The sequence below is a fragment of the Doryrhamphus excisus genome, chromosome 21 (assembly GCF_030265055.1).
Source record: "Doryrhamphus excisus isolate RoL2022-K1 chromosome 21, RoL_Dexc_1.0, whole genome shotgun sequence".
Taxonomy (NCBI): domain Eukaryota; kingdom Metazoa; phylum Chordata; class Actinopteri; order Syngnathiformes; family Syngnathidae; genus Doryrhamphus; species Doryrhamphus excisus.
This window is the reverse complement of record NC_080486.1, coordinates 2,044,429-2,056,564: the sequence shown is the minus strand read 5'-3', so window position 1 is coordinate 2,056,564 and position 12,136 is coordinate 2,044,429. Positions and strand designations below refer to the sequence as shown.

The 12,136-nt window shown below is 41.3% G+C and overlaps 1 protein-coding gene across 2 annotated transcripts in view; it reads right to left on the bottom strand.

The window, feature by feature from the left end:
- dok6 (docking protein 6) overlaps nucleotides 1-11,767 on the bottom strand; it is a 42,975-nt gene extending 31,208 nt beyond the window's left edge. Inside the window, exons 1-2 of one of the 2 annotated variants that reach the window (XM_058059412.1) lie at nucleotides 11,659-11,767; nucleotides 11,480-11,578 (exon numbers count right to left, since the gene is read on the bottom strand). In XM_058059412.1, the coding sequence (XP_057915395.1) occupies nucleotides 11,480-11,545 (66 nt within the window). In that variant the 5' untranslated portion in view covers nucleotides 11,546-11,578; nucleotides 11,659-11,767. Of the gene's footprint in view, nucleotides 1-11,479 lie in introns of both variants that reach the window. The other variant, XM_058059413.1, reaches the window with a different exon arrangement.
- Nucleotides 11,768-12,136: the final 369 nt, after the last annotated feature.

The following is a 12,136-nucleotide window of genomic DNA, read 5'->3' as shown; positions in this document are numbered from 1 at the left end:
AATGAAATCAGCATATCTTAGTGGTCAATTCTTTGGAGAACATTCTTTCTTTTTACATGGAGTCCCTCAGGGTTCCACTCTCGGTCCACTGTTCATTAAAATCGTAGCTAATTGATAACTCTGTCAGGCTCTGGGCAGTGATTTAAACAGCCATGCCATAAGCCTTCTTTCTCGGTCCAGTTTCTAGGCAAATCTAAGGCCCTCATTCTCCTTTTAGCTTCTGTTTTTAGCCGCTGCTAACTCCCAAGGGGAATACCTGACTCAAATCTGCAAAGGGCAGCACTATTTTCACCATCTAGTCGCTAGTCACCAGCTGCAATAACTTAGCAATGTGAGATGTATATTTGTTATGAAACTTTTTAAATGTATGCACGACTTTGGCGCCAGAGGGACGCAAGAAGCATGACAGACGAAAAAGTGTCTCAGACTGAAAGCGGAATCCTGTTTGGTAATTTGGAAAACTATTAGAGATGACCGTGAACTGTTTGCTCCGCCCTGTACGGGACAATCTGCTCTTATGGACTTATCCCTCCCCACGATGTAAGGTCCAATTACCCACACTGTACATAGTATGCCTAAAGGAGTGTATATCGGAGCTGCCGATCTCAGTACAGTACCCGCTGCCCCCACCCCCAAATGGCTCCGATGTCAAGGTGCGGTGCACCTATTTTTGAACACTGCACCTTCATAAACAGAAAAAGATGAATGCATCAGATGAAATCGCTTATTAACGCTGCACTTCAATCATCACCCGCTTCATATTATTACTTCTTAAAAAGACACAATGAACCACGGGGTGTCCAAAGTGGGGCCCAGGAGTCTTTTTCCGGCAGCAGCTTGTTCTTTCTAATGAGATATGTTATTAGCCATCACACTCATTTCCTTTGTCACCTATAATGTAAAGCCTATATAGCTTATAGCGCAATATACTGACCTACATCAAAGTGGCTCCCCACATCCTTCAAAGTTTACAGTATGTATGCTACAGCAAACCTCGGATATATCGGACTCGGATATATCGGAAATTCGCTCACAACGGACAGATAAAAAAGAACCAATTTTTCTGTAATGCATTTCCAATAAAAATTCATTGCACATATTGGATTTTTTATAACGGATTTCGTCTATTTCGGACAAAATCTCCAGTCCCGTTCCAATGCATTTCCATTAAATTTCCCTCGCATATATCGGATGGCCGCATCGTGGCGCTCCGATTCGCCGAATCGTGACAGGCCGCTATACGACGTCATTTGCAGCGTTTGCAGCGTTGCCTGCGCGTCCAGGTACATTGGAAACATAGTCAGGGAAGTGCCTTTTTATAACGGATAAAATCCGATTTCCGCATATACCGGATATAAATCCGATATATGCGTAAAACGGACATTTTCCGGTATACGCATATAACGGATTTCGCTTATATCGGACAAAACCAGTGGGAACAATTGAATCCGATATATCCGAGGTTTACTGTATATCGGTATTTCACAATTACCTGCCAGAAGATCAGAATTTGGGGAGAAAAACGTTGGGCAAAAAAAAATGTGCCCAAATACCGAGGAATGACCCTAAAAACAAGACCTGTGACAAGATTTTAAAGATGCAGCCATCACTAGCTCCAAAGAGCTTTTATTGTATGTTTTTAGGGACAACAAGACTCATTGGGTTGAATGCTTAAGTGAGGACCCGACAGAGATTTACTTAAGAGCGTGTATAATAGAGGTACATCAGTCACGGAGAAAAACAGCTTTTGGACCGTTGTTCGCCATGCCCTGTTAGAAACGCCATCCATCAGGGCCCTTAAAGCTTTTTAGTAAAGGATGCTGATGAAAAGACACAAAATGACCACACGGCATATCTGCAAATTCATGCCGGAAGCATTTATCAAAACACAAGTGAAAGTAAACTACACGGATCTATGAGGCACAAATCAAATTCTATGCAAATCAGGCAATTTTGTTCAGTTCAGCACTCAAAAAGATGGAGAGCGGGTAAAAGTACTGAGGATCCGTAGGAATATTTCAAACAGACGTACACAGATTTCGTAATACGAGTCTCATTTGTCCTTGTTTTCCAAAGTGAAGTCCCAACTGCTGGAAGTCTGCTGACTCCGTCTTTTCAGTGCGCCACAGACAAGTACAGTTCCTGTGGTGAAAAATTCCCTGACGCGTACAAATCCGGACGGCCTGTCATTGTTAACAGTGAGCACGCGGTATCTTAAACGGCTGTGCCATCTCGGACAATAGGAACATTATTCTCCATTTCTCCGCCCTTTGTTTTTGGTGGGCGCTGGAGCTCCAACAAAGGAGAAAGTACATACACCCTTACAATATGTGCTGTCCATGTCGGAGCCACAGTTCACTGAGCACAAATGCCCACTTGTTAGTCCAAAATAGCCCAGCGCCACAAAGGGCTGATAAAAGAGCTGATAGCCGCTAATGCAGAGGAGCAACTGCAGACCGGGATTCTAACTGGAGCAACAGGGGGAGAGGTCAGGGAAGGGCTTAAACAATGAATAACTCAACAAATGTGCGGATTTTTTTTTTTTGCAAAGCTAATATTTTTATCAGTGTCTACCAAATGCCACATGATAAGTCATAGTCTATTTGACAACATGGAAGCTCTTTAAGATATCAGTTTTCAGTGTTGCTTGCTAGCTTTCCTATTTATTTTCTCAATTGTTTCGAGAGTCAGTTTCAGAAAACGATAACAATGTGGCAAAATCTATGATTAATCAATTATACAATTAATCAACAACTATTTTGGAATTAGATTAATCGTTTTTAAATTTAAATGTGTAAATGTCCTTTGATTTATTTAGTCATCCATAGGGCTGCAACTAATCGTGAATTCCTTAATCTGATTAATCTGAAAATTGTTTCGATTAATGGAGTCAACGGTTTGACCGAATCAGTATGAACCAAATACAAAAAGTTAATGGTTTTGTCCACAAATAGGGGTCCATGGATTACAATTTCCTGGCCGATCAAAAAACCAAGACCTGCTTGGTTTCATATGTGAGGATCCGCCGATCGGCATTCTCCCAAAATTTAGGAAATCTGTGCTGATCCCCAGAAAAGAGGCAAAAATGTCAATCACTGTTTTCCAAGGTCGAAGCTGAAGTGTGATTTGCCTACAACTCATATATAATAAGCTATGTTAACAATCAATATATTGATTAATTGTTAAAACTTTGAAAGCAGACCTATTATTATTATTATTATGTTTTAATCTGTTTGTGTTTGGTTCATTTGGTTTGTTGATTGGACCGTCTCGGGCCAAACCAATTCATCGCAAAAACTAAGACTAAGAAAATAATCGTTAGTTTTGGCCGGAGCGCAAACATTATTATAAATACTACTGTAATATATACATATATATTTGCAAATGATCCCCTTTTATATGCGTCCTGATGTACAGCCCTGCTTATTGCTTTTTACCGATCATTTGTTTACATCCACAGTCCAACTGTGATTGTATTTCCACTTCTCGTAACTGTGGGCAGGGTGTAATGCATTTTTAATGGCTTTTCTGGTCTGACCAATGCGGTCTCATAACAGCTCAGCAACGACCGCAATAACCAACAACTTTGTGCCTTCGCTTCACTCCCGCCGCTAACACCACATTTGCAGTATATTATCTTCCATTCGAGTGGGTCGCCGCTCATTTGGATTTAATTTTACAGTGATTTGCGTATCGGCGGCGCGTACTTAGCTGTGCTCGATGCTCTATAACAATGCAAGGGCAACAACCATGAATGAAATGTGCAGCATGGAAGCAGTTGGACCACGCAAAGAAGAAGGGGAGACTTCATCTGAAGTGGATTGCGGGTTAATGGAGTCTTGGGAGTTGAGTGTGGAGTGCAATACTGGGATGCAACCTGCAGAGGCGCCGTTGCTGAAAATGTTGGTTAAATTCCTCAGTTTATGATATCGGGGATTTACGTTTTTTGCTCTATTTTAATTATTTTATACATATATACAATATATAATTGTGTAAAATAAATATCCAGTAGCGGCACGGTGGTCTAGGGGTTAGCGCACAGACCTCACAGCTAGGAGACCAGGGTTCAATTCCACCCTCGGGCATCTCTGTGTGGAGTTTGCATGTTCTCCCCGTGCATGCGTGGGTTTTCTCCGGGTACTCCGGTTTCCTCCCACATTCCAAAAACATGCTAGGTTAATTGGCCACTCCAAATTGTCCATAGGTATGAATGTGAGTGTGAATGGTTGTTTGTCTATATGTGCCCTGTGATTGGCTGGCGACCAGTCCAGGGTGTACCCCGCCTTATGCCCGAAGACAGCTGGGATAGGCTCCAGCACCCCCCGCGACCCTCGTGAGGAAAAAGCGGTAGAAAATGAATGAATGAAATATCCTGTAAATGTATACTGTATGCAATACAGTATATTGTATACTGTATATAATAGAGTATAGAAAATGGATGGATGGAAATTATTACAGTTTCAAAGTGACCAATTTTGTTCACATTTGTTGGACAAATCTGCGGGTGTCTATTCAGCAGCCGACCTTTTCAGTTTAGCGCGGTGATGCTAAACCCGGCAAACAAGTACCTGGACTGAAAGTCTAATGCCTCAAAGGTCATCAGCGTCAGCGATTCTGCGGCGCTGATAGCAATCGCTTGTTTTGCACCGAGAGTTCTGCTGTGTCAGTGCCAGATTGAATGTTTTCGCTCCGCGTGGGGTCCCATTTACTTGTTTTTGTATCTTGTGGGCAAGATATGTTGCAAAGGAAAACTGCACGGTGCAAAAGCAGGCGATTAAGATTAATTGAGAATCCATACTCTGTCCTCTAGCAGCAGGTTGTTTTCTTGTTTGCTGGATGCATGTGTGTGCCAATTCTTCACTGTTGAGCTGTGCCAAATTGCCTGTATATAAGTGTGTGTGTGTGTGTGTGTGTGGCTTTGCAGAGTATCGGGGGAATAGCCTGTTAGGGTTATGGAAGGTGTGGTGCGGGGTGATGAATAGGATGCTTTTGTGCTGTCTGTAAAGCAGTGAAGGACAGAAAGGTGAGGAGCGAGATAAAGGGGAAGAAAAGAGGAGGGCAGATAAAATAGCAGAGATGAGAGGCAGTGAAAAGTGGGGTGTACGGGCGGGTGAGACACCTGGGGTGGGGGGTGAGGTGAGAGAAGGGGGGGAGGAGAGAGGTGAGGAAGAGGCAGCATATGCGAGACAGGCGCTGCATTCGAGAACACTGCGCCATTGTCTCCTACACCCAAAGATAGACAAAGAAGTTGTAAAGGCAATCGACGCCATTCAGGGAACTGTGCAAAAGCGTCCTCTTTGGCCGTTTTGATCACAATGCAGAATACCGCTCCGACCTTGTGGCCTCGACCTTCACACTTGGCCACGCTTGGAAACGAGCCAGTGATGGAGAATCGGCGAGTTCAGCCAAAAGTGTTGGCGTGGCTTGGTCTTTTCAGCAAAATCAACTTTTTCGCTGCACTGAAGATGGCTTCCTGTTTTAGTACGACTGCATCACATCATACTTATAGAGCTGTTTTTAATATTTTGGCTGCATGAAAGGGAATATTTACAAGAAAATATCTTGTAATGGCAGCAAGCCCAAAGTAAACATACAGCGGCAACTCTAATCACCACCGTTTTGTTGTTGACTACGGCTATTAGTCCAAAAATATGTATTTTTAAGCACATTTTACATATTTTTTTAACCTAAATTCAAAATATTCAAGCATAAAAATGGTGAAATGAACTAAAATACAAATATAAGCCATTCAGAAGATGCATTCAAAGACGCTGTGATGATATGTAGTATTCTACATTGGTCACTAGGTGTCAGTAATGTTACATTGATAAGACGATAACCACCAGAAAAATACCGGAAGTAAAAAACAACAAGTAAAAATGTGTGCCTATATTATATGTCTTATTTTCTGTTATTATATCTACTTTAATAGGTAATACAAGTCTAAAGGAGACTATAGGGATGCTATTTCATGTCTAGAGGGCTTCAATAATGTTAAAAATCTATATTTTCAAGGTAGTAACATGTTTTCTGTGCTCTAACGACAACAATATTCTATTTATACATTAACAGCAGTGCTCAATATTAACAGTTTCTGCGTCGCTGTCACAACAGCAACGCAACGCTTCCTCATTATCCACCAAACGTGGTGTATTCGTTTGGTTTTTTTGCACATTCTTTGTGTTGCTGCTGGCTTTTGCTGTGATAATTACAAGATTTTTTTTCATACTGCATGTCATAAAACTCTGTAAAAAGCAAGAGGCATTGTTTTTGGCATGTTTTACTTGTTTTAGTAGCGATTTGGCACGAGTATCGGAATAATATGTCAACGATATCTAACCTTGCTTGTGACCCCCCTCCATCTAAAAGCATTTAAAATCTCCATGGTGACTTAAAAAGGAAGTTCATTAAGACTTCTAAGCGTATTTATTTTGCTCACAATGTTTTTTGCTCACGTTTTGAACACAACCAATCCAGCCGAGTATTTTACGAAGGCAAATTGGCAATGGTAGATGTCGTATTTGGATCTCATTAAACAGCGTAGGTGTGCCTAATGCGGTGGGTGAGTTAACTTGTTACATTATTCAGCGTGGAAAGAAGGTGATATTGACACCAGACGGTGACAGAAACATGCTTTCAATCTGTCCAATTAACAAGCTCGAGTCATTTTCATCCCTCATTAAGAGTCTGTGCAAAATGTAAAAATGCACAACATGAAAAACATCTGTCTTTTTTTTTTTAACTCCTCGGAGGCAGTAATTCTAATTTACATTACAAATTATGGACGGAAAGCGTTAACTAGCGAGTGTAGAAGATCCACCAAGCTGAAACAAAACAGGTGTCCGGATGCGGAACAGAAATGCCCAATCACAATCATCCAAAGCCGCTGAAAAAAGTTCCACGAAGTTGCTTTAATTAAAATAAGCGTCGCAATCACAGCAGCAGGTCTGATTAAGAATTAAGTGCATTTTTATGCACATAGCACAGCAAAGCTCATTAAACATTTAGCATGATTAATTAACCCATCATGGCGGTGGCAACGATGACGTCCGCTCATCATTTTACCTAACACACGCTGAGAACTTTCTTGGGCACAAATATGATGCCGCGATCTGGAAGTATAATATGCAAATGATCAATGATGCTGATGCGTCTGCATTGGTCTTAATGACTCCTCTAGGGTCCTTTCTGATTTAAAAAAAAAAAAAATGTTTAAAACATTTGGAATAGCCCAGAATTACACGAGAGAGCAAGGTGGGAGCACCAGAAGGTCAACCGACATGATACATGATATTTAAGAGACCTTTAGAAAGGAAACACTTGCAACCTTTTTGGCTGGTAAACTTAATTCACTCCAATCCTGGCTTGGAATATTTGTTATTTATTTACCTAAAAAAAATATTCCCAGCAGCTTTTGTTATCCTTTTGCTGTCAGTTGAAGAAATAGATGTAAAAATGCCTCCATGGCGTCTTTTTGTTCTTTAGGAAAGGGGACAAAAGGCCATGAGGTATTTATAGAGATCTTGTGAATTGTCAGGCGGCAAATGGAACGAGCAGGCTAAAATGCAAAAAGGAGGAGGGGGGGGGCAGAATCTGAAATAACCTGCGAGGAATTGCTGTGTTGCTTCAATACAGTAAGAAGGTGGAAAAGATACAATGACGCAAGCTATGGTTAACTAACCCAAGGGGTTCTCAAACGGTCTCCGCTTGTTTTTATTGGATTTGTATTATTTATGACACATATATTTGGCGATTTTATACTTGCAAGCTATGTAGAAATTCTAAAAACACAGCATATGTATGTATTTGGGTTGTTTTTTTTATCGCCTATGTCGTTTTTTGAAACATTAATATGCATAATATACTGTACAGTCGTCCTTCGCCACTTTGCAGTTCGAATGTGACACAATCATACCATAACAATAATAATCATATTACTACTACATGTGGCCATAATCCACCTATTCCTGTCCACACAAGCACAAGTCTTATTCATGTCTTAAATTACGTATTTTCTCAGACTATATCTACTAAATTGGCGAGTACAAGTGGAGACTACAGCCGTCCCTCGTTTATCGTGGTTAATTGGTTCGAGATCCAACAGCAATAAATGAATTTCCGCAATATGGGAGTCAAAGTTAATAAATACTTTGAGCGTAGAAAACCTGTTTGACTTTATTTGAGCACCGAGGACATGAAATAATCGTCATTTTTACACTCCTATTATTCATTGTTTACATGACACAAGCTGCAGTGACTCGAGGCGGCCGCTAGCAAGTCAACCAGTTAGCCGCAAATGTATTTCTTCTAAACTTAAGAAGCCAAAAATGTACCACTTCCACACAAAACAGGAGGAGAGCTTTTATCACATCGGACATGTCTCAATGTTTTGTGTCATTACTGCCGCCCAGTGACCAGAATACTACATATCACTTGTATTTCAATATGTTTGGATCATATTCTACCATGAAGCAGCAATCATGAATTAATTAGATTTATTTATTTCTGGGGAAAAACTTGATCATTAAGCGGTATTATTTGCTGTTGAGAAGTAATGTTATGTAATGTTAAAAAAGACATTTAGAAGGTCATAAACAGGTTTTTGATTCTCAAAGGAATTCCTCTTCACAGTTGGGTCTGGAACCAATTAACTGCAATCAAGAAGGGGTTGCTGTACTGTACCTGATGGGAAGTCGCAGGACCAGCCAAACTATAACAAAAAGGCGACTTCTAATCTGGAAAATAGGGTACTTATTATTTTTCTGCCACTTAAAACTCATATTGAATGTGGACTTAAGTTTTGTTTATTATCAATTCTGAAATTTCTTCAAATTCTTGCCTCTTTTCTGACTGCGTACAACATTTCACGCTAGCAGGGCCTCGGGTCTCTTCAGTCGTCACTGAGCTGTTGAGTCATTAGAGCACAATATCAAATTAAATGTGGTGTTTGGGTTTATGCTGGATCTTTGCCAGATATGGAAATGATTCCCTTCAGCCCAGATGTGTACGGTTGTCAGTTTACACACACACAAACACACACACGCACACACTCACACTGGTAGATTGTGTCATGTTGTTGTTTTTCCTACCTGATTTAGACTGCAGGAGCTAACTGGAATAACAAGGCCTAATAAGCGTTGAGGGAGATAAATGCTTGTGGGTCCTCTGAGGCCGTCCCAGCATGCTAACACGCCACACGGCCAAGAGCGTGGGCGATCGGGAAGCAGGACAGGATGCAAAGCGGGGAAAAAAGACACCTCCACGCCTCCATGCCGCCCGCGTCCTCGCTTGCTCCCTGGAAATGTACCCGGCTCATCGCGCGTGCGAGAAGTCAATCCCCCTAAAACTTTATACGCGGCAATAACAACCGACGCCGTCTGCTCCTAAACGGCGGAGAGAGGGTCATGAAAAAGAGCAGTAGAGGAGCCATGAAGCCGCCATCATCACACCTCAACAGAGGGGAGGTGTGCGTCTTTGTTATCATAATGAGCTGCAAGTATGAGCAAAAGCAGATGGCTGCATGACCGACAATACGGCCGTTATAATTGAATAACTCTGCGGCTCGTCGTCAAGCCATTTGTCTCCATCACATCCATTCAGCTCCCCGTGATGCTTTTCTAATACAGAGAGAGTTTTATGCTGATAATGATGTTGTCCACCCCGGGCTAATAATTAGAACCTTAGACCTCGCTAATGAGACCTGTAGCCCGTGGTGCAAAAAGGGACGTGATCGGACTTAAAATATTGAGTCTATCACTGAACACAGTGCAGGGAAATACATTTGCTGCAATGGAGGAGGAGATAAGTTGATTGACGCTGTCAGCCAGGTATTCAATCCGCAATATAGAATCGAACAATATCTAACATCTAGCAATAACACTGTCAGGCGGTTCTCATATTTTGGTTATTTTACTAAATAAGATCAAAAATAAGAGAAGCCTAATGGGTTATCACTTTGAACATTTTATTAGAGCCCTCTAGACATGACATAACACCCCTATAGTCACCTTTACACCCCTATTAGTAGCCATAGTAAGAGAAAATAAGACATATTAGACGGAAATATGATATATATATAACACTTCATCTACTAACATTATGTAGTATTCGACACTGGTCACTAGGTGTCAGTAATGTTACTGTAAAATTGGGCGAGACGAACAAGCGCCAGCCGCAACAACAGGCTTTTATTGCAGGTTTGAATTATTCCATAACAGGCACAGTTATCCTTAGCTGGAACTAAAATCTGAACCCCATGACATCACTTCCTGTCCTCAGCTCCCCTATCACCGGAACACATTTACAGGAATGCACACCAGTACAAGTCTTACATATGTCTTAAATGACTGCTATATTAGGTAATATGAGTGTAAAGGTGACTATAGGGGTGCTATTTCATCTCTAGAGGTCTCCTTCAATGTTAAACATATTTTGAAGGTTGTAGACGAGTTTTTTGTGGTCTGACTATGTAAATATTCAATTTATTAATAAGGAATTCTACTTAGCAGGAATTGACTTTTCACGGTCAGGTCTGGAATCAATTTGATGCCACAAAGTTCAAGACATTTCATCTGGAAAAGCATGCACAACAGCGCAAAACGGGATAAAATAAGTGCCCAGTACATTAACGTAACACATTTCCAGTTATTCAGCTACACAATAACATAAAGAACATACCTGGGAGGCTGATTATGCTAAATTACCATAACAAACCAGCAAGTCAAACTATAAAGTTACCGGTAAGCAAGTTCAGCGAGCTCCCGATCTCATTCCACATCATTGAATCCAGTGAATTCTCCATCGTCCAAGTCTAGAGCGCCATCTTGCAGTTGTCGATGGCAATGTTCACTCCTTTGTTCTTGTCAGTATAAATTTACAAAAAAATTTATAGTCTGGAAAATATGTTAACCAAAATATTATTATCCCTGGGTGATACAGCACAGTCACAACACGACAACTACAACAAGTGCAATAAGAAAAATTGTTACTGTATATTAATAAGCACATCACTCTCACAGTGTGGAAACATCTGCGTGGAGTTTGCTTGCTCTTCACGTTCCTGCGTGTGTTTTCTCCTCATCTTTCTCCTCCTCCACATCCCAAAAACATGCATGTTAAGCTAACTGGAGACTCTTGATTGTGAATGGTGTACCCTGCTTTTCATCTAAAGTCAGCTGGGGTAGGCTCCAGCTCAGCTAAATAAATGGTGAACAGTAATAATACGTCTTTGAGTATTGTGCCAAATACTGTAGCTAAATATAAATGTGTTGAATGAACTTAATTAATGCTAATAACAACAATTGTAGACATATTGACAGTGATACTCGACTGTCATTTCAACTTTGAGAAATGTGGCTCTAAAAGTCCTCCAGTCCTCATTTTTATTCCAGATGCCCCTGATGTAAAAACACATCTCCCACACCTTCCACACCCCCACACTTCCTCCCGTCGGGTACTTAGCAAGTGCAAGAGTACTTACCCCCAGTTTCTTACTCCGTATCCTCACGTATCCCTGCTTCACTATGTCGTTGAAGTTGGAAGCCATGGTCGAGGGGACGCCGAGAGCTCCCCGTCCAAGCTGGGTGAAATAAATAATAACACTAACTATAATTAATAAGAATTTTCCTTTGTGCTATCGTGACGCGACAAACGTCTCACTGGAGGTTCCGTCCTCGACACATCCGCCACGAAGGAAGGGAAGCGAGGCAGCGGGCAACCTGCTCCCGTGTCAGCGCTCAGGCTGCCCGGCTTCAGCGGCGCGGACCATCCGGGGAGAGGATGGAGGGGAGGCGAGAGGCGGGAGATACCATTTGTCAGCTGATGTGCGTGCGCTTCCTGGACCGCACCATCTGCGGGCACAGAGGGGGCTCGGGGTTGGGTCATAAATCAAGGTGCTGAGAGAACAATGGATGAGAAGTACATTAATTGAATGTTTATACTGTATTGCATTACACAGTGGATTATACTATAATATGATGTCGTTTGGTATTGCTGAAAAATATTGAATAAATAATACAATTATTAAAAAAAGATTTGAGACTATGTGCACAATATGGGCAAAACAGGGCACAAATATAATAATAATTATAATTTATAGACAGTGATGTGTGGGGGGAAAAATAATAACATATACTAT